This window comes from Trichomycterus rosablanca, chromosome 11 (genome assembly GCF_030014385.1).
Source record: "Trichomycterus rosablanca isolate fTriRos1 chromosome 11, fTriRos1.hap1, whole genome shotgun sequence".
Classification (NCBI taxonomy): domain Eukaryota; kingdom Metazoa; phylum Chordata; class Actinopteri; order Siluriformes; family Trichomycteridae; genus Trichomycterus; species Trichomycterus rosablanca.
Window position 1 is genome coordinate 36513718 of NC_085998.1, and position 22085 is coordinate 36535802.

Sequence of the window (22085 nt, forward strand, 5' to 3'; positions counted from 1 at the left end):
AACCGAGTGTTGGTCTGGTGTGTATATTTTTATTATTGTATTTTGCGTATTTATTGAAAAATGCATATTTATAAACTGAAAACTATTTTGTATATTTAATCTACTATAAGTATTCATTTTGTAATTGCATTATGATGGAAGAACAGTCGTGCAGTCGTGTGATCGATCGATCGTCCACCTCACTAAACGTTCATTTATTTACTGGTCTTGAACTCTTGAGTACTGTCCGTATGAAGTGTGGTATGTTCTCCAATGTCCATATGTGTTTTACTTTGGTTATACCCATTTTACTCCTGCAAAAAAACATACCATTTGACAGACTGACTGTTTTAAATTTCATTTATGTGTAAATGAGTGTAAATGTGTGCACTGCCCTGTGATGAACAGGGGGTCTGTGGTGTATTTTTCTTGCACTCTAATTCTGAAGGATAAATCGCTTAATTATTCCAGCATGACCCAGGTTCATTTAACACATTTGGAATGAATTGGAATGTTGACAGCAAACCTGTTGACAGCAGTCCTTCTTGTCTAACAAAATTTGCGAACCAGAAAGAGGCTGTAATAGTCCAACTCTATATTAATGACCATGGGTTTGGTATTAGACGATTAGATAATAAAGCTTATGGTCTGGTGTCCACATTATTTTGGCCGAAATAGGGAATATGTAGTAATAGCTTTACCCTGGTTAGGGCTGCAGTGGCTTTAAAACCACTGGGTTCTACCCCCGTTTCGTGTCACTGTCTGCGAGTTTCATGAGTACTCATGAGCTTGTTGGACATCCCATTTCAAAAGCAAATGGTATTAAAACAGAGTGACCTCTACGCGACCCATTTATTCAAAAACCCATTTAAATGGCTGGGCACTGATGTTGGTCAAGAAAGCCTTAAGTGTTTATTATGTTCATTTCAAAGTTGTTCAGTTGGGCTGAGGTCAGGGCTCTGTGCAGGCCACTGGAGCTTCTTTAAACCCAGTCATGCAAAGTTGGAAACATATAATTCTTTATATAAGTGATTTATTAAGCCTGTTAGCAATTCATGTGGCTGAAACACATGAATCTAATATTTAGAAAGGGTGTCCCAGTACATTTGTCCATACACTGTGTTTTCAGGATACATGATAAACGTAATACTGCCTTGACCAGCAGACAGCAGGTACCAAAGATAAACGTATAAATGGATAAATAATGGATAATACATTACATAGTACAATTCCCATTTGTACTTCTTAAACCCTGCACCTTCTAGTTAATGTTACAGCACTGATCAGTTGAAGTCAGGTTCTTCTGCTTGATACAGATTTAATTACATAATTGGTCTATTTTTCTCTGTAATGTGATTTTTTTTAAGCCCTGGTATTCAACAGCATTTTTTTGCTATTACAACTAGCCACCGTGACGGCTCTGTTTTAAATAAGCACCTTAAAAAGGGCAGGCTATCGGAATGCAGCAGCAAGAAATCTGGAAACGTGACATGACATTCCACTTTAGCACAAACATGTGTGCACGGACATTTTATGCATGCTTACATCACCACCAGCCGAGTATTTTCAGTGATGTCATACTCTTACCGGAAGACTTCTGACTGATCTTTCTGGGAAGCACAAATCCCTTTCCCCTCCCTCCAAACACCAGCAAACCACTCACCATCTGAATCTGAATGCACTGATGTAAGTAACACTGTTCACTGAACTTGTAAATGTGTTTATTTCTAAAATAAAAACCACATTCTCTCGAGATGTGATTTCTTTTTTATTGACTTGCTTGTCTGTAACATAAAAGGCTTAAAACTCAGCCAGGAAACCCAGTTAAATAGCCAACATGTATAAAAGACGACCATCTGGATGCTTGATGTTGCAGAAAAAACGCCCTGTCAGCTAAAAGCACTTTTTACAGGGGTTTAATGAGACGTGCATTTCTGCTCAATTGTTCTGTATAGAGTGTAACCAAATAGTTCTGTTACAAATACCAATACTAAAGGTTAAAGCCATTCAGAACACTATTTGAGAGGCTCAGACTTACTAAAATATTCAGAATTGTATCCAAAGTGACTTGGATTCGTTTTCCCTGGATCTCCCAATCATTTACATTTTTGGCATTTTGCAGACGCCTTTATCCAAAGCGACTTACAGTTCTGTAGACAGTATACAGTCTGAGCTACTGAGGGTTAAGGGCCTTGCTCAAGGGCCCAACAGCAGCAACCTGGCAGTAGTAAGGCTTGAACCAGCGACCTTTTGAGTACTAGTACCTTAACCACTAGGCTACAACTGCCCTACAATTAAATCCTCTTAGATTCCCAATTCTGAAGCCACTGCCCAATCTGATCAAGAAGGATCATCACCACGCCCCCTCTGACACGAGTCCAATGCATGGCCTCTTCTTATCACCTGCCAGTGTTAAGTTCCCACACATAAGCTTATCACATACGTGCAGATTACATATTGCAGCGGCAGCAGACAGATAGCCTTTCCGACCTTCCCTCCCTCAAACACGTCCGACTGTGTTTGTCCGGACACCCGGCAACCCACTGCACCACGTTTGTGACAGTATACAATCCGCTGGATTAAAAATTATACATATTTTACAACCTTTGCAGCCTTTTAATTCAATGTCTACAATCAATAACGTTTCACGTAACTATTGGCTTCGAGTATGCCATAAAAGAAGAGATTTAAGGTGCCAATTTTGGAGCAGAGGCTTCTTTTCTGCTGTCATTTCAATTGCATATTCATACAATTATCACTTTCGGGTGAATGTAAACTTAACGTCAACTGTATTTCATGGAATGTTTACTATGAATTTCACTCATCTCTAATAAACAAACTACTTTATAAGAGGCTTGGTTTATTGCATCTGTTTACTAAAAAAAAATATAAATCTGTATTTTAGGAAATCTGCTTGATTTAAAACAGCTATTTAATTCCCCGTTTGTAATTATGACTACAGCTGGTGACTTCTCTGTGACCTCAAAACAGATTGTTTGACCTCATTAGAATGAGCCACAAGCAACGAGAAGAACTACAAATCTACAAATGTACAGATCTCTGTGTTGAGAAATGTTCTGAACACAGTATTGCAATCTGTTTATGTTCCGAGGCACTTTACTACTTCTTTGGAAATGGAAGAGGATCTCTATATGTCCTACAGAAACAAAAACATGATTGACGCACGTGTGTGTGAGTGTGGCTCAGCATAGTAAATATTGACTTCCACCCACCCACCCATCTATATCTGTAGCTCGGTGAAATGGCATAATAACAGCGGTGATTTCAGAACAGTGGTGTGAAATAAGAACGGCCCTCTTACTGATCATTTCAGATCATTAAACTAAATATATTTCATGAAAAAGAAAAGTACACACAGAAATAAACTAATCACTCATAATACACTGTGAAGACGTAACTGCTACTGCTTGCACCACTTGTAAAGGAAATGACCACAACTGAAGACTTTTAAGAGGAAGAGGTAGCGGTGGCTCAGCACTTAAGGTACTGGACTAGTAATCATAAGGTCGCTGTTTTGAGCCCCAACACTACTGTTAGGCCTCTAAGCAAAGCCTGTAACCCTTTGTAGCACTGAAATTGTAAATGGATGGTAGAATAGGGGACCTAAACATGTTTTATTTATTTATTAGGATTTCAACATCATGTTTTACACACTTTGTTTTACACACTTTGTTTAATTACTGGTTACACAACATTCATCAGTTCAAGTTTAATGTCAAACACAGTCATGGACAATTTTGCATCTCCAATTCACCTCTCTTGCACGTCTTTGGACTGAAAACTGGAGCTCCCGCAGACATGGGGAGAACATGCAAACTCCACACAGAAAGGACCCGGACTGCTGTACCTGGGGATCAAACCCAGGACCTTCTTGCTGTGAGGCGACAGTGCCACCCACTGAGCCACCGTGCCGCCCCATTTCTGGATTTAGAATGTTGCAACATGAAACTTTGGAATATAGGATGTTACAATTGGGACCTCAGTAACATGTTTTAAGTTTATGTGAAATAAACTATTATCTACTAATTGTTACTAATCTTATGAAAATATTACATGAACATGGAACAGAACATTTAAAACCATTAAGCCACTGTTTTTCCTCCCAAATTTTAGTGCGACAGAATATAGTTACATGCTAGGACTAAAAAATAAAAGTATAAGGACTAGAACAAGGCGATAAGCGTTCTGCCTTTTTATTTCACTGGGATTTGCCTCTTGACACATTTTTATAACCAGACAGTATGAAGTGACCACAATATTTGGTCTATTGAAGCATTTAGCTAGTAACTTATTGACTTACCATGCTCCAATTCTGATTTCTAAACCCATTGCTGTATTAATATTTACCATATAATGCAATGGGTGGGTGGGACTTTTTAAAATCCTATTTATGCATATTTTCCTTTTTTTTCCTAATCTAGTCATATCCAATTCCCCAGTTGTATCTCTCCTGTAGTGCTGACTGAAGACTCAGTGATCTCCATTCTCTGTGCAGGCACCATCGACCAGCCAGTAGAAGTCGTAATTGCAGCATAATTTCCCTCCCTCAGCCACAGCCAATCATGTCAAACTCATTCCAACTTGAGATCTCAGCAGTGGTGGACTAGTGTTGTTACCGCTGTGCCACCCGAGCGCCGAGGAAAAACTTTTAAAAAAGCAATATGAACAATAATTTTTTACTTAAATATTTATTTGCCACTTTGATTAGGCAGGTGTATTCTGGTCTCTCTGGTAATATAACAGAAAGAAAAGGGAAGTTTCCATTAGAAAAAAAAAACAGACTCTTCAATCTTCAAACACCCAAACATTCACAGAAATGTTCTTGTGACAGAAAAAAAAACAATTAAAATTCAGTCCATCTCTGATGTGCCCTCACTCAGAACATTATATACACAATCAACTGAACCATTTAGTCTTTTTGATGACCATGTTATTAGAGTTCGAACCGCCGGTAAGTTTCTTCTTGTACTGCTCAACCAGGCGCTCAAAGTGATCGTCCTCTTTACTCTGGAACTTTCTCTTGACTGGTTTGGCACCCTGAAATCACACACAGGTAAACATTCTTTGTTTGATGGCTAAAACAGAAAGAGAAAATAGAGCAGTACTACGTTCAGAGAGTCACACATGGCCTGTATGAATCCTTCACCCCTCACTAGACATGAGAACTTATTTATTATTTATTTATTAGGATTTTAACGTCATGTTTTACACTTTACTTGTTACATTTACATTTTTGGCATTTTGCAGAAGCTTTTATCCAAAGCGACTTACAGTACTGTGACAGTACATAGTCTGAGCAAATGAGGGTTAAGGGCCTTGCTTAAGGGCCCAACAGCAGCAGCCTGGCAGTGGTGAGGCTTGAACCAGTGACCTCCTGATTACTAGCCCAGTATCTTAGGCTACAACTGCCCTTAGATAAGATTTATCAGTTCAAGTCTTTTAATGTCAATGGACAATTTTGTATTGGCAAGTCGTAGCCTAGTGGTCAAGGCACTGGAGTAGTAATCAAGAGATCGCTGGTTCAAGCCCCACCACTGTTGGGCCCTTGAGCAAGGCCCTTTACCCTCAATTGCTCAGACTGTATGTAAGTCGCTTTGGATAAAGGCGTCTGCTAAATGCCTAAAATGTACATGTATTTACAGTTCACCTCACTTGCATGTCTTTGGACTGTGGGAGGAAACGGAACTTCTGGAGGAAACCCACGCAGACATGGGGAGAACATGCAAACTCCACAAAGAAATGACCCAGACCGCTCCACCTGGGAATTGAACCCAGGACCTTCTTGCTGTGAGGTGACCGTGCTACCCATCGAGCCACCGTGCCATCCACATGAGAACTTAAGCTTACATTTATATAGAGAGATTACCCAGATACACACGTGAGATGTGATTCTTCTGAATTCATAGCATAGAATTATGTTTACCTGTTTCTTATTTTGGTTTGGCTTCTCCATAGAGACGATTTTTTTCTCCTTCCTGCTGGGTACCGTCTTTATTTTCTTGGCCGGGACCAACTGCTTTCCTTTATCCCGTTGCCTGTTGTAGACCAACAGAAAGACACAAGTCAGCTGAATTTAATTAAAACCTGGTGATTCCCCTTATTAATGTAAACAAGCACAGTAAGTGATTCATACCTGATTTTAGGACCTTTGTGTGAGGGCATGGGAAGAACCTTTTGGCGTTTTTTGCCATCCTGCAGCTCCACATGCTCCACTTCTGGTGTGGTCCTGAAGCCTGAGTAATGGCCGCTTGGCGTTTGTTCACTGCTGTTGCCAGATCTGTTGGGCTGCTGAACTGCAGCTTTATTCTTTTTAGGAGATTTCTGCTGAGACTCTGAGTTTCCTTCCTTCTGATTGCTGTTCTTATTCACTTGTTTCTGTGGACCAGTCATTATAGTAAGTTGTTAGAACAGTTCAAGTTCGTTTGCAGGTTTAAAATGCAAACGCTCCAGAGATCCTTTATTTGTCATATATACATATACAGGTGTACAGTACAATGAAATTCTTTCTTTGCATATCTCAGCTTGTTTGGAAGCTGGGGTCAGAGCGCAGGGTCAGCCATCGTACGGCGCCCCTGGAGCAGACAGGGTTAAGGGCCTTGCTCAAGGACCCAACAGTGGCTGCATAGCAGAGCCTGGATTTGAACCGCCAATCTTTCGGTTGATAACCCAAAGCTCTACCCACTAGGCTACCACTGTCCCTATTCTCTAAGCTCAAACTGCACATTTTAACATGCACATAGTTTTTTAATCACTAAACTTTGATTTTAATGATGGTATTCTGTAAAAAAAAAAAGTTTAGTGATTAATTTATTAGAAATTTGACATAATTTTTTACACAATTTAGTTACATTCATGACAAAACAGGTCATTACTAGTTACAGAAGATTCATCAGTTCACAAGTTTAATCTCAAACACAGTCATGGTCAGTTTTGTATCTCTAATTCACCTCACTTACACGTCTTTGTACTGTGGGAGGAAACCGGAGCTCCCGGAGGAAACCCACACAGACACAGGGAGAACATGCAAACTCCACACAGAAAGGACCCGGACTGCTCCACCTGAGAATCGAACCCAGGACCTTTGGAAAAAATAACCCTCAGCCCAAGAACTGCTAAATCGTGTTCTTGTTAAACTTAACCAGGAAGATTCTGTTTAAGATAGAGAACCTAACTTAATTAGTGGTTTTAGTTCATACCAGTTAACAGACCTCGATGGACTAAAATGATTGAAATCATAATTCTCACCTTTTCACCTCCAGATTTAGCAACAGTTTTCACTTTGCTCTTCTCCAGTCTCATTGCCTTCAACTTTAACTTCCTCCCATCCTCCAGTGAGAACTCCACGATGGGTCTCTGAACAGAAACACCAGGGGGAACAAAATAACGTACGACGAATACTCACACTGTACATGCACCGGCATCTCGGCTTTCGTGAGAACTGTAATTAATAATGCTGTTATGTCAGTCACACTGTGGTAGTGTGTGAGAGCATGGAATGTCAATAAAGGAATATCAACTGTCCTTCCATTCCTAAATCTTGTTTGTTTGTTTGTTTGTTTGTTTATTAGAATTTTAACATCATGTTTTACACTTTGGTTACATTCATGACAGAACAATAGTTTTTCAATACACAAGATTCATCAGTTAATAAATTTTAATGTCAAACACAATCATGGACAATTCAGTATTTTCAATTAACCTGACTGCATGTTTTTGGACTGTCGGAGGAAACCGGAGCTCCCTGAGGAAACCCACACAGACAAGGGGAGAACAAGCAAACTCAACACAGAGAGCCGACAGACAACTGACCTTGATGGCACCAAAGATGGTCGGATTGTTGTTTAGGCGACGCAGGGCTTGAAGGGCATGCTCGTGATCCTGAAACTCCACAAAGCCGTACCCGAGTGAATGACCCATGGGCTCACCGCGTACAGGCTTCCTGTCATACATCACGTGACACTGAGGGACAGAAAGACAGCATTAAGTTTTTATACTGAATGGTAGTGAATGATAATTTCATCTTATCAAAATAATAATAAACCTTGCAGACAATGGTGCTGAGCAGATAAAACAATACCGTCACGATCCTATAGTGCCATCTAGTGGTGATCCTAAAAACACTAACGTTGTGCTGCCATAAGTAAAGAGGAACTTTTACATTTAACAAGGAACATAAAACCCAACAACCAGGAGAGAACCGTAACTGCTTTTGAAACTAGATGAGGTTTGCAAAGTGTATTTACTGCCGTTTCCAGCAGTAGAGCTTCAAGTACAAGATTTCTCACCACAGATGTAAAATACAGCCTAAAAGCAAAATCAAAACATTTGGTAATACTAGTCAAAATCTACAAAAAACATACAATAATTTTTTTACATTCATGACAGGAACGGTAGTTACTGCTTACACAAGATTCATCAGTTCACAAGTTTAATGTCAAACACAGTCATGGACAATTCAGTGTCTCCAATTCACCTCACTTGCACGTCTTTGGACTGTGGGAAGAAACCGCAGCTCCCGGAGTAACCCCACGCAGACACGGGGAGAACATGCAAACTCCACACAGAAAGGTCACAGGACCTTTTTGCCTAGAGGTAACAGTGCTACCTTTTATTTTATATATATATCATAATTTGACAACATTAATCACTTCAACTGTGTATTTTTACAGATTCAATTCAATTAATGTGCAATATGATGTGCAAATAGCAAATAATGAATGGAATTAGATACAGATAAATAATAAATTAAAATTTAGTCTATAATAGTGCAAGACATAATAATGTGCGGATCAGGGGAGAGGATAGTGGTGTAATCCCAATGAAGTCTCTGGAATGTATTGAGTGTTCAGGGTAAGCAGTGGTGAGTAGCGCGGTTTAGGTGCTTGGTTCCTAAGCCTGGTTGTCTGAGAGCAGAGACTCCTGTAGCGTCTCCCAGAGGGCAAGAGGGAGAACAGTCTGTAGTTGGGATGTGTGGGATCTCTACTGATGAACATGTCAGTGTTAATACTGTGACGAGTGTTCGGAGCAGAAGTGTCGGAACTTGTTACCTCCTTGATGCGGACCCGCTTGTCTCCCCCCGCAGCAGTCAGGCACAGTTTAGAAAGACGGGAGCGATCTACGCTCTTCGGCAGGTTATGAATGCACAGTCGCGTTCGAGACACAAACACGTTGACGTTCTTCAGCTTTGCCCTCTTTAGTTCTTCAAACTGAAAACAAACAAAACAGCAACAATTAACAATTAAGGAAGCACTAACATTACAACACGTACATCATCTACTATCGACTTTTTACTGTATCAACAACAGTAAAAAATTATCTGTGAAATCCAGTTCATGCTCTGATTGTGGCCTAAAGTTGAGAGATTATTGGCTCTGATCTCTTGGTGAGAGCACAAACCAATCCCAAGCTTCTATGAGCTCTTGTGACTAGAATTCGACAAGCACCCTCCATTAAGCATGTTGATTTTGCCAATGACACTTCGAAAGGACACGACACTGCTTCTGAAATGCTGCTGGCTGTAGGTGTCAAGGAGTAAGCACATGCTGGTCCTCACCATCTCAGATTGGTGGGGTTAATATAATTTGACCTGGATATCAGTATAGCAGGGGGAATTCATGTCTAAGCTGGGTAAAAATCAGCCTACCCTTGTCCTCTTGGCCATATCAGAGTCGGAGACTCCTTCTGCTGCCTTGGTTCCAGCTCGAATCACTAAATATAGAGAAAAAAGAAAAGAAATATGAAGAGAAAACTTAATCTATAATGTATGTACACATATACACATACATATATCACACTTAACTTACATCCTTCTCTGGCAAGGTAAAGGTTCCTGGAACCTTTATGGGTTTTTACTTCCTTGGTCTTGAGTTTGACTGCATCTTCTTTGCTTACTGCCAACATGATATTCAGCTTCCTTCCATCCACCCTCACACCTCCGGTCTGCAGCACACACACACACACACACACACACACACACACATGATATATATTTAAATAAATAGCACAAATAGAAATACAATATACTGTATGGCCCCATGTAGGTGGACAAACCATTCCAAAATCATGAGTGTTAATAAAGAGTTGGTCACTACAATTATAAAAGCCTCTTTAAAAAGGCTTTCCAGAACAATCTGGACTGTACCTGTGGAAATGTGTGACCATTCAGTCAAAGGACCATTTATCGGGTAATAATGCCAGATTAAAATCACAACAAAGCTAAAAGCACATATTTTATATAAACACTTTTATACACTGATTAGCAACACGTATAGTGTGACCTTAGTGCTGTCCACTATATATTTTCGCACCCCCTGGAAAAAAAACCTTGTTGTTTCCGACAGACACATTTTGCATTCCAGTGCTCCCCCCCCCCCCCCCCCCCCCCCCCCCCCCCCTCCCCTTAAGTCCACTGTATATATATTTTAGACTTACTTCCGATTCATCCTGTGCTGCTGCTAGACATTTCTCCGCTGCTTCTTTTGATTTAAACTGAGCAAAAGCACAACCTGAAAACATAAAAGAATAAGGCAGGATTAGTCTAATAATGCAGATGTTTCACAAGACCAAGAGCAACCTATAATACAAACGTATTCCTGATTATGTTTCCGTATTCCAGGAGATGATATCCCTGATATCCAGACAAGATAACCAGATGTTAAGTTCATACTGTGAGGTAGATCTCATTTTTCCCTATCACAGAGGATTTCCTTTCAAAAGCTTGCTTCCATAGCAGTCCAGAAAGCCATCAAATGGTTAAAATCCCTTAAATCTGACTGATTGTTTTAATTCATTTTAAAAACACAATGTTGTTGGAACACCAACCTTTGGGGAGGCCCGTCTCAGGATGAACCACAACACGCACATATCTAAGTTCACCAAACTGCAGGAGAACTTCCTCTAATCCTTCCTCTTCTGAATCAAAAGACAGGTTTCTAACACAGAAACAGAGAGAAAAATTGGGCGTCACATTCATGTGCTTTGTACCTGTTGGGCCCCATGATCAAGGCTCTTAACATAGTATATGGCAGCAATATCAAATAGGCTGTAATTCACAAGCCTGAAAAATGAAGGACACGCAGCTTTCTCTTTTTTGTGAGGTGTGTGTGTGTACTGCTGATCAAAATCACATTAATCTGTAAGGTACAAAATAATTCTCGCCACTTTCTGACATGCTGACTACCAACCTGATAAATAAAGTTTTTCCCTCATTCACATCTGAAGGAAGTAAGTTTTGTTTCTTTTTAGCTGTTGAAAGAGAAAAAAGAAAAAAATCAGCAGCCAAAATATCAAATATCTTACAAGCGCTCAAGTGTCGCACATTTTGTTAGCAGTAGAATATTTATTAAGGAATAAATGGTACCTTTATTCTTCTTATCCGTGTCCTCGTCACTAACATCGCCATCGTCGTCATCCTCATCGTCGTCATCCTCATCGTCGTCATCCTCGTCTGATGCAGACAAGCTGCTATCACTGTCTGCTTCTTGAGATTCCTTATCTTCTTCATCGTCGCCATCGTCACCATCATCATCGTCGTCGTCCTCCTCCTCCTCCGACTGTGAGTTGGTGCCAGATTCACTGTGGTGGTTCAGACAGTTTATCACACTATTATAGCACTATTTAAAATGCACAAACCGTCTATTAAGCATTTTAAAATCCGGTGCAAATACAGAAAAGTTAAAGAAGAAACTAGTAAACAGAGTCAAGTTTATAATTTAAGCCCAGTATACAGAGTATTCAGCCCGCCCTAACACACTGGGTAATAGAACTGGGTTAACTGGGAGTTTTACCATTTTATTTACACAAGATCAAAAATTACTCCCAAATGTATGCATTTTTTCTTGCTCTCCCAATCTAGTTGTGTCCAATTACCCAGTTATATGTCCTCCACTGCTGCAGGCGGCTACCCTGACCAATGAGGGCTGTCCCTAACACACACACACACACACACCCTCCCGATAGGTGTGCAAATGTACACCCCTTTTCTTTTCACCTGCACAAGATGAGTTCACACTGGGATCATTATTGCGTACGTAGAGTCATGCTCTGATCTCCATTATACCATGTCTCTGTGCAGGCACCATTGACCAGTCAACAGAGGCATCCACAAGAAAGTAAAGGAACTTCAAAGTCTGCCGAAGTTTGTTGCTAATTATATGGACAACATAAAAAAAAAATGCACAAGCAGGAACTTTTCATAAGCTGACTAATCAGAATGCAGATTATAAGGAGAGGTGTAAAAGAACCAAGAATGCACCAAAAAGCCAGTAAATATAATAGTAAATATAATGTAATTTATAACATAATTACATTTTGTCTTAAGTTTAAGTTGATAGCCAGCCAACACAACTGTTTGCAGTACAAAACACAGCATCATGTGAGCTGCTTTCTAGCAATATCTGCCTATAAAAAGCACACCGAGCAGCGATACGTTAAAAAAAGGTACCCAGAGTGAACATCTTAGGTACGTGACTCAGAATAAGAGTATATTTAAATCTTACTGTTCCTCTGGAGACTCTTCTTCATCCGTCTCCTCATCGGCCTCAGTTGCATTCGTTCTTTCATCTTTTTTACTTCCTGCGAACGATTCATGCTCAGTTTCAAATGGACACACAGCTCAGTAAGCAACATGAGACAAACACAAACATTCATATTTACCTGCAGCCAATCCTGACTGGTTGGCCAAGAACTTATCCTTTGAGACAGCCCAGTCTACAGCTACCTTTCTGTCTGTGGGAGAAAAAACAGACTGAGATGTTTAGCGTGTGATGACCAGTATAAGTATAATAAAAGCAGGTGTCAGGTTTAAGAAAGGTCTCACCTTTAATTTCTTTTAGGTTGGTGGCGGCGAGTGCTTTTCCTGCCTCAAGCATGTTTTTAAACTGGACAAATGCGAAGCCTCGTTTCTTTCCGTCTACACATACAAAAAAGATATAAAATTATTTCAGCCGGACAGCGATGATGGGAACAGTGCACGAATAAAACACTCAATCAAGCACGACTGAACGCTAAAACAAGATTACCAGATACATTTTGCTTTTACCAATCAGTAACTAACTGACTGAGTCATCTACACAGACATGATTGGCTATGCCCTAGTGGGGTGGGTGCAAAGCCCTGTGATGGATTGGCACTCATAGGGAACAACGAAGAGACCTAAAATATCATTTTGGATATTCTTTAAGACAAAAAAACTAAAAGCTGCTGGGGTTTACATGTCTATTTTATTGTTTATGCATCTATACCTTATTTGTCAAACATTACCTGGTTTTAAAGGGATGTTAGCTTCCAGAACAGTCCCGTATTTTGAGAAGATTTGCTTCAGCTCCTCTTCTGAGCACTGGAACACACACACACACACACACACACACACACACACACACACACACACACACACACACTTACAAATCAAATATCACATAACACACATAAAAACACGAGCGGCTTGAAAACACTAATGAAGTCTATAAAGATGGAAAATGTTTACCAACCACAACCCTGACCCGATAAAGTGGAAGTAAAAATTACATTAATATTATTTTGTTGAGGATAAGATTTTTTTAACTTAATAGAAATATTTCATATTAGCAATAAAGGCAGAGATGCAATGAGTTTTAAGACATGTTTTCATCCACACTGCTTAGAGATACTTACTTTAAAACTGAGATTTCTAACAATGAGCTTGGCTTTCAACTTTTTCTTCCTCATGCCTTGTGATTTCTGTTGAGGCTTTGAATCTGGTGGTTTCTCAGCTTCTTTCTCAGCTGTGTTATGAAGTTAAAGTTAAAAGTTAGTCTCCTGGAAATGTAAAAACTTACATAAAAACAACACATGTATCAAAAAAAAACTCTTACCTTTTTCAGCTTTTCCTTTCTTTCTATCATTGATTTTCTTCTTGGCCTGAATGACAGATATTTTTTTTCCATCGTAATGCTTTATGTCTTGAATGGCTCGCTGTGCGTCCTCTGCCATCGAGTATGTGACATATCCTATTCCACGGCATTTTTCTGATCCTGAACAGAAGACAAGTTAGAATTAAAAATTTAAATTATTATTCTCTCTGATAAATACTGAATAACGGACTGGTCACTGACTGTATTAGAACACGGTCACTCTAGTATTTAGAACACGGACATGCATGTACGCTTGATGTTGGAACAAAAATGTGTTCATATATGTGTTCAATACATTTCATTTGTAGGAGCACTGTGCACCTTTTAATTTACTGACTGTAATAGGAATGTACCAAGCTGGATTGTATTAAATCAGATTTATTTTCCAATTAATCTCAGAGTCAGAGTCAGAGTCAGAGAGGTTTTATTGTCATTTCAGCTACATACAAGTACATATTGAAACGAAACAGCGTTCCTCTAGGATCACGGTGTAACACGGTACAAAAAGTGCAAGACAAAACAGTGCAAATACAACAATAAATAAAAAAAATCCTATAATAAATAACTACAAAAGATATTCCTAATTATCCCTAATATAAACAAGTAATTAGAAGACAGGACTAAAGACAAGTGTTAGTACATGATGGTGAATAGATGGTACAATAGTTCATGAGGTAGTGACATGTTGTACATTAGCAGCGTAAAATTGGCAATGCCGATAAGGTGCCTAAAAAGTAAATAAGGTGCAAAAATACAAGTAAGGTGCAGAAATTACTTGTTCAGTTCCAGGAGGTGTGCAAAAAATGCAAGTAACATAGTCAATACAGTTCAGTGTGTGGCAGCAGAAAATTTCCGGAGATTTTTAAAATCTTCTGAGATTTTATGCTGTGAATATGGAAGCATTATAACAAAGGCGTATGAGTGTTTCAGACCATCAGTAAATACAGGCTTTTTTTGTATTTTATTGTCATTTGAACATAATGTAGCACTATAATAAAACAGCACTAGTGGATATCCTACCTCACAGTGCTTGACAATAAGTACAGTGGGGTTTTTGGGGGGTTTGATCTGTGTTTTGTCCTTTAAAGACACTTCTTTCCATTGTGGAATAATTAAAATAACACAATTTCTGTTTTATTTGAACACAAAACTCAACTTCACTAGGCTTTGATCAGCAACAGACTTTAGTCAATCATCAGGACACTGTTCTGAAGCAGGGGCTTATTTCTTGCACAGCAGTGGTGTAACGCTTGCTTGACTGTGGACAGTGAGACCAGTGTCTGAGCAGCTTCTAATCCAAAACAAACCTTTTTTGATGGTTCTTTTTGGTGGATCAATTTAATCTCAGGTGACAGATTGGATTTTTCTTCCTGACCTTGATAAAGAGACTTGTAGATATAGATACAGTATATGACTGGGAGCTGCAGTCGCTTAGAAATTGCTAAAGTAACTTCTTTAACCCTCCTGTTATGTTTAAGGGTCAAATTGACCCGTCTTAATGTGTCAAAATCTAAAAAAGATATAGTTAAAAGTATTTTTTGGAATGAAACTTCATTGATTTCACTTATTAAGCCAAGCAGAAGGAGTTAATAATAAGATATAAACAATGATTATTGGGATTTTTTGGTTTCTGACACTTTTGGATAATTAAACATGCCCTGGGTCAAATTGACGAGAAACGAACATAACAGGAGGGTTTTAAAGAATAAATTAATAAATTAAATATTGGTAACTGTACATCAGCAGCTAAATAAGCAGACTTAAGAGTTTTTAAACATAGAAAAGCCACTAGCAAACAAAGAATTAGTTAATAAAGATTTATGAGGCCATGCAACAAAGTTTAATAATATTATACACCACCAGCTGAATGGGTACAAATAATGACCCAGGCATTTCTCATTAAAAAAATCACAAAAACTTAGAGAATCCTTTTGTGTCAAGAAATAAGTGAATGATTGATTAATCTAGTCATAGAATATGTATAATTAAAATAGTTTCTTTATAAGTGTGTGTATATGGAATAGCTGGTTAATAATAAGGGACTTGTAACTATGCTGATCTTACCTTTATCTTTCACCACAAAGCAGCGTTTTACGGGTCCGATTTCAGAAAATATTTCCTCCAGTTGTTGATTAGATGCAGAAGTCGGTAAATTCCGCACAAATAAAGTCACTGCTGACATTTTTACCTGCACTGTTTATATCTAACACTCATTAAAACCGCAGAAAAACACACCGAATGTTCTGAGACAAGACGTGTAAGTTATCAGCTACTGTCTAATAAAACTTAGAACCAGCACGATTTATAAAAACACAATAATATAAATATAACAGATATATAAACAGACTTATTATCCGTTAGCAGACATGACTGGAACCAACACAGCACATGTTTTCCTCCTGATGGTTTTTACCACCCGTATTCCCACACCTCACACCTCCATGATCATAATTGGCCAAGATTTCAGTCTTCTACAGTTCCAGCAAATCAGTGCAGACCTTACTAAATAGTTTAGCCAATCACAAAGCAGGAGGCAAGGTTGTCGGAAAACAGGTAGGACGAAACCACATGTTTCGGGTATGTGCGGATGATACTTTACGGCTACGTCTACAGCGCCACCCACTGAACTGGAGTTTCTGGTTTGTTTGTTTGTTTCTTTCTTAGGATTTTCATGTTTTACACTTTGGTTACATTCATGACAGGAACTGTAGCTACTCATTACACAAAGTTCATCAGTTCACAATTTTATAATGAACACAGTCATGAACAATTTAGTGTCTCCAGTTCACCTCACTTGCACGTCATTGGACTGTGGGAGGAAACCGGAGCTCCCGGAGGAAACCCACGCAGACACGGGGAGAACACACAGAAACTCCACACAGAAAGGACCCGGACCGTCCCATGTGGGGATCGAACCCAGGACCTTCTTGCTGTGAGGCAACAGTGCTACCCACTCAGCCACCGTGCCGCCTCAGTAAAACAGTAACTACCTGTCCTGTCATGAATGTAACCAAAGTGTGTAAAACATGACATTGAAATCCTAATAAATAAATACATATTTCTAAATATAAACATATATAAAATTATTAAATAAAAAGAATTTGAATAACTGCACAGTGTCGGTTCAATTGATCCAAGTTTATTTGTAAGATTAGACAGCAATACTGGACAATAATGATATGCAACTTTCCAACTCATCCCAAACCTGTTAGACCGGGTTTAAATCAGCATTTTTAGCAAATAGGTCAAGTTCTTCCACATCAAACTCTTCTTAATACCTTAATGAACGTTAGGTACTACTGTAACAGTAAGAAACTTCCCTAAACTATTAAAACAATATTCATTTCATTAATAACGTACTACCCATTAACAACTGCACAGCTTTAGTTGGGCAGATTTTGATGAACTGGTGTAGGATAAGAGATGGCATGTTACAATAGTTTCATGTTTTAAATAGCTGGGTGTTTCTGATGCCAAGGTTTGTCTATTGAGTTTGCACTGCTGTACATTTGATTTGCTCTTGATTCCACAATTTTACAATGATTCAAATTGTGGGGCAACAATCTATCACAAAAGCTCACCGATGCCGAGATCTCTAGTCCTCCAGTTTGAATCTCTGCACTGGTTTTGCCCGACAAGGTGCTTACACAGACATGATTGGCTTTGTCCAAGTGTGGGCAATCCGAAGGGGTTTCAGGTTCTGGCTGCATAGCGGCTCATACCAGTGAGACTTGCAGCAGTCTGGAACTTCTTGTAAATAGTCCAGTTCCTGTTATTTAAATCAAATGTTCTTTTTAATTAGGTAACATGCCTCCAGTCCTGTTTATTATTTATTGCACACATTAAATGTGCTAAACACTGCCAGGAAAGGATTAATGTTTGAAACAAAAAAGTCCAACCAAGCCGATTAATTAAAAATTAGGTTCACTTGTACCCACCTTGTCATTGCCAATGCCAAAACCAATAATGTTAACTATAAATGTGTTAGGATGGTCATAAAAAGTGTATGTCTTAAACTCCCTAGCTTAATAAATCAAGCTGGGTTTATTTTCATTTTGAACCATAAATCATACAAGTATTAAACAGTGCATTAAATAAACCACCTTCAAGTGTTATAAATTTTTTTGCCCATATCTTTTTTTAATATGACAATCCAAAAAACAGCATGAAAACTGGAGGGTTGTTTTGATTAAAAAACATCCTGTTAATGGCAGGACGGGGGTGTTGTGAGCTGGTGAAATCAAATGTCATGGCCCGACTGTACAGAGTTACATAAAATCATTTTACATTTGAATATAAGCCACAATATCAAGTTACATTTTGGCCTTCAAGGGCACCATATTAAGAGAGAAGAGAAAGTTCTCCAGAAGAGACAGGTACTCCTGACGATGGGCACGCAGATGCCCGGCGTGGATTGACTCCTTCCATTTCCTGCTGGTCACAGTAATGCCTCGCTTTCTCCAATGATTGATCATTTGCTCCATGACCTCCGGGTCACACAGGGCATCGTTCTCACAAAAGAAAAACAGTGCTGAAGCGGTCAGAGGTGTGTCCCAGAACATATCGATACCTCTATTGAAGTAGTCCACTGTTTGACGTTTAAAAATGTGGAAATAGAGCAGGCTGCCACGCTTCACCAGACTCTCGAAACGAGGAAACAAGGTCTTACTCACACCTTTAGAAAAAGCACAAGCACATACGACAAATTAACGAAATCTAATCAAATGCTATCGATAAAAATGTAGGCAAATAAAAATGAATAAATCTCTAAGCATTAATGAATGAATAGAAATGCAGCTTCACATCACACTACCAACCAGACTTAACTAAACATAACTAGTGGCACAGGGCTCTTATAAATTATACCTCTATAAACTTGTGTGGTTTAGTTCATTAGATGATTCATGCTGGTATACTGATTCCCAAATCCCTTCTAAACTGAATCTCATTCTCCAGTGTAACAGGATTATTTTGACAAAAGTCCTGTAATTAATTATTTGGTGCCGATACTGATAAGCAACCTCATAATAATACATTTCCGTCTCTTTACTCACCAACTGCCATACGCTCCAGCGAGCCTATGACCAGACTGTCGTAGATCTGCCCTCTGAACCTGTTTTTTAAGCCCTGGTAACGCTGGGCGTCCTTGGACATGTTAATGAGCACCTGGGCGAACGTGTATCCACCGATGGAGAAGGCATGGACCAGCAGAGGACGCTGTGAGAAGCGCTCACTTTCCAAAAGTTGCAGCACTTGGGCACCATGCTCCAGGCCCCAGCGAGGCCACAGGAACTCTGTCACTTTGCTCTCCACCACCAGTATATCAAAGCCTGCTCTTAGATAAATCTCACAGTACTTGTTATGAGCCCGAGGTCTCGAGCCAAGCCATGGTAACAGCAGGAGCAAAGGTTTGGCGTGGCCGCTGACCACTGTCTTCACCGTATGCTCATTCTCGTGGAATGTAATGCCTTCTCTGAGCTTGTGCGTCGTGACGCCCAACAAAAACGTACTCTTGGAAGACATGACATCAGGGGACCTGCAGAGACAAAGAACATGTCTAAATAAACAGGTTATTTAGCGTAGTAAAGTATACCAGAAGGTCACTGTTCACATCATAATAATCTTCCTGCCTCTGTTCGGGATTCGGACACAGTCTCAATGTTTAAGTCTAGACTGAAAACATATTTATTTTCTCAGGCTGTTGATTAGTATAGACAAAGGCACAGAGCTGGGGGGTTCTTGGTCATAGAAACTTGTGGTGATCAGGGATGTTGGGTTGCTGTCGTTCTGCCTCTCCTGTCCGATCACTCCGGTTTGGGTAGGAGAGGTGGGCGCTGATGTCCTGTGAAAGCCTTTATGACCTTGTTACCTGCTCGCTCTCCCTTTTAGTTATGCTGTAATAATTAGGGCTGCCGGAGTCTAAAACTCTCTGTAAAACTGTTTTACTTAACTAGCATTGTACATTATTAACTACATTCTCTATTGTTTTACCCCGAGGGCATTCTGATGGAAACCTGTTTACCCGCCGAGGTTAAGGATTAAAGTCGAGACTGCAGTGCCAACGATGCTGCTCCTGCCAGATGTGACGGGTCTGGAGTAATTGCACCAAGAATGACAAGAACTCACTACAGACTTTATTAAAGATTAGACCGAATAATAACTCTATTATTATTATTTATTTATTTTTTGCCAGTTATAACTTTTAGTTCATTTAATTCTGTGTTTGTATGATTTGTGTAAATCCTATTTATTTAAAGTATCCTCCAGACCACCCAAGAAGGATGGGCCCTGCTGAGTCTGGTTCCTCTCAAGATTTCTTCCTGTTCTTGCTTTGAGACAATGTCTATTGTAAAAAGCACTATATAAATAAAGTTGACTTGACATCACATCATCTACTCATCTGCTTTCAAATGTGTACCCCAAATGTTGATGGTTATTTGAAATGTACAATTTTATATCTTAAAAATAACATGTAAACAGTTTTTTTTCTACCTACTCCAGGTAAAATCTACATTCTGAATGTTTTATCCAAAGCAACTTTAAACTGTGACCACATACAATCCAAGCAATTAAAGGTTAAGGGCCTTCCTCAAGGGCACAACAATGGCAACCTGGCAAATGTGAGGCTTGAACCAGCAACCCTCCATTTACAAGTCCACTTTCCTCCCAACACCCACAAAGATGCAGAAGGCAGAATCGCCTTATTCAATTGCACCCTCATGTGAGTATACGAATACTTAAGTGTGTGGAGCCCCAAGATGGGCTGGCACACTGTCCAAGGTGTATTTCAGCCCCACACACACCAGCAATTTAGAGTTCAGCTTTCCAGCATTATCACAGCAGCCAATCAAAGTCAAAAGTAGCAAAGTGACAGATTTGATAATTCCCTGCTTAGTTTTTAATGTGCAATGCAGGATTATTTCCGCCAACTAAGAGATACAGTGTGAGAAGTTAAAATATGGCTCCAATGCACAAGACCTAATGATTGATGAAGCACTAACGGATCTGTACTGCCGACCTAGAATAGATGACCTTATTCCCATGAGTATTAAAATGTGAAGTAGCATTTTTAGTACTTTATGGTACCAGGTTTTTTTTAGCTCAGGGTTTCTAGGTGAAAGTGCGTTGGCAGTGCTCCTCATAATACAGTTATCACAACTACTGTATTGATCCACTGTACTTTTAGCACAACCATTGAACAGGATTTTAGGGTCATTCAGCTTCTCTTGATGCATGCTCAATAATCCAGGTACACAAATCCACAAAGTTGAATCAGTCTGAAGAAGTCACTTGGATTGAGTGACGAAACATATCTCTACAACAAACTTATGTCCAGATAAACTGTTTCAACTTTGTGGGTCATTCAGCTTGTTATGTGAACTGTCAGCACCTAAGAGGACAGTGGATCTCACCTGACCACGTTTCTATTGTCTTTCAGACCATCTGAGATGTCCAGAATATTATTAAGTTCATCAGTAAAACACTGGAATTGTTTTTCTATCTCTATCAGTAAAGGATTCAAGAGAATTAACAAATCACAGACTGTTCTTTTTATTGTGTTTGTTTTGACCATTTTCATTTGCCTGTGAACTCATAAACTGAGTAAGTACTGGGTGTTATTTGTAGGACTGAGATTGAACAAAAGTTTAATATTAAACTAACCTTAATGCTGTGTACAATTGACCCCAATGACAGAGCATGCCACTTCACACACATGCTTTAGGTATTCAAATATATTTGAGTAAAAGGTGATGTAGAGATAATAGTTAGGCACATATAATAAAAATAATAATATCAAATGCAGTACTTTTTTTTTTAAGTATTGTAAGTCAACCTCGACATACAAGTACATACAAGTATTTAGTAAAAGAAACCCACCATAAACATGATCTTCTGCAGTCACTAGAAACACAGAGCCTCAAGTCCAAAGCGTTACACTGTCTGTCTGTTAGTGCTGTTACATAATCTCAACACTGAATCTTACAGACCGTCAGCCGAGAAACCGTGTAGAAAATCGCTATTGTAAACAAACATGTCGCCTCCTGTGTTTATCTACCTGTTGTTATTGGAGGTAGTAGTACGCACTCGGTGGGTGAATGCATTATTCCGAGCTTGATAAGCTGAAAACAGGAAGAATTTCGGACATAAAGAGTCCGCTCGCAGTACCAGCCTAGCAGCCATGAAGCCTTCTTACAG

General features: G+C 39.3%; 2 protein-coding genes across 4 annotated transcripts; both read right to left on the reverse strand.

Annotated features, from left to right (window-relative positions):
• Positions 1-3614: 3614 nt before the first annotated feature.
• On the reverse strand, positions 3615-16274 carry rbm28 (RNA binding motif protein 28). 2 transcript variants are annotated; one of them, XM_063004283.1, is made up of 20 exons: positions 15954-16274; positions 13851-14009; positions 13651-13760; positions 13261-13336; positions 12818-12910; positions 12655-12726; positions 12498-12573; positions 11360-11574; positions 11184-11244; positions 10822-10931; positions 10432-10505; positions 9804-9939; positions 9644-9708; positions 9048-9206; positions 7810-7959; positions 7246-7353; positions 6957-7079; positions 6134-6375; positions 5924-6035; positions 3615-5037 (listed from the first exon to the last, which is right to left on the reverse strand). In XM_063004283.1, the coding sequence occupies exons 1-20, from the start codon at positions 16069-16071 to the stop codon at positions 4897-4899; spliced, it is 2400 nt and encodes a 799-aa protein (XP_062860353.1). In that variant the 5' UTR covers positions 16072-16274; the 3' UTR covers positions 3615-4896. The 2 variants fall into 2 exon arrangements, with proteins under 2 accessions (XP_062860353.1, XP_062860354.1); XM_063004284.1 differs by lacking the exon at positions 6957-7079.
• A 734-nt stretch (positions 16275-17008) lies between these two features.
• si:dkey-5i3.5 (uncharacterized protein LOC565091 homolog) lies at positions 17009-22085 on the reverse strand. 2 transcript variants are annotated; one of them, XM_063004836.1, is made up of 3 exons: positions 21946-22085; positions 18944-19425; positions 17009-18564 (listed from the first exon to the last, which is right to left on the reverse strand). In XM_063004836.1, exons 1-3 carry the CDS (start codon positions 22068-22070, stop codon positions 18203-18205), a joined length of 969 nt encoding a protein of 322 aa, XP_062860906.1. In that variant the 5' UTR covers positions 22071-22085; the 3' UTR covers positions 17009-18202. The 2 variants fall into 2 exon arrangements, with proteins under 2 accessions (XP_062860906.1, XP_062860907.1); XM_063004837.1 differs by having other exon boundaries at positions 21768-22038.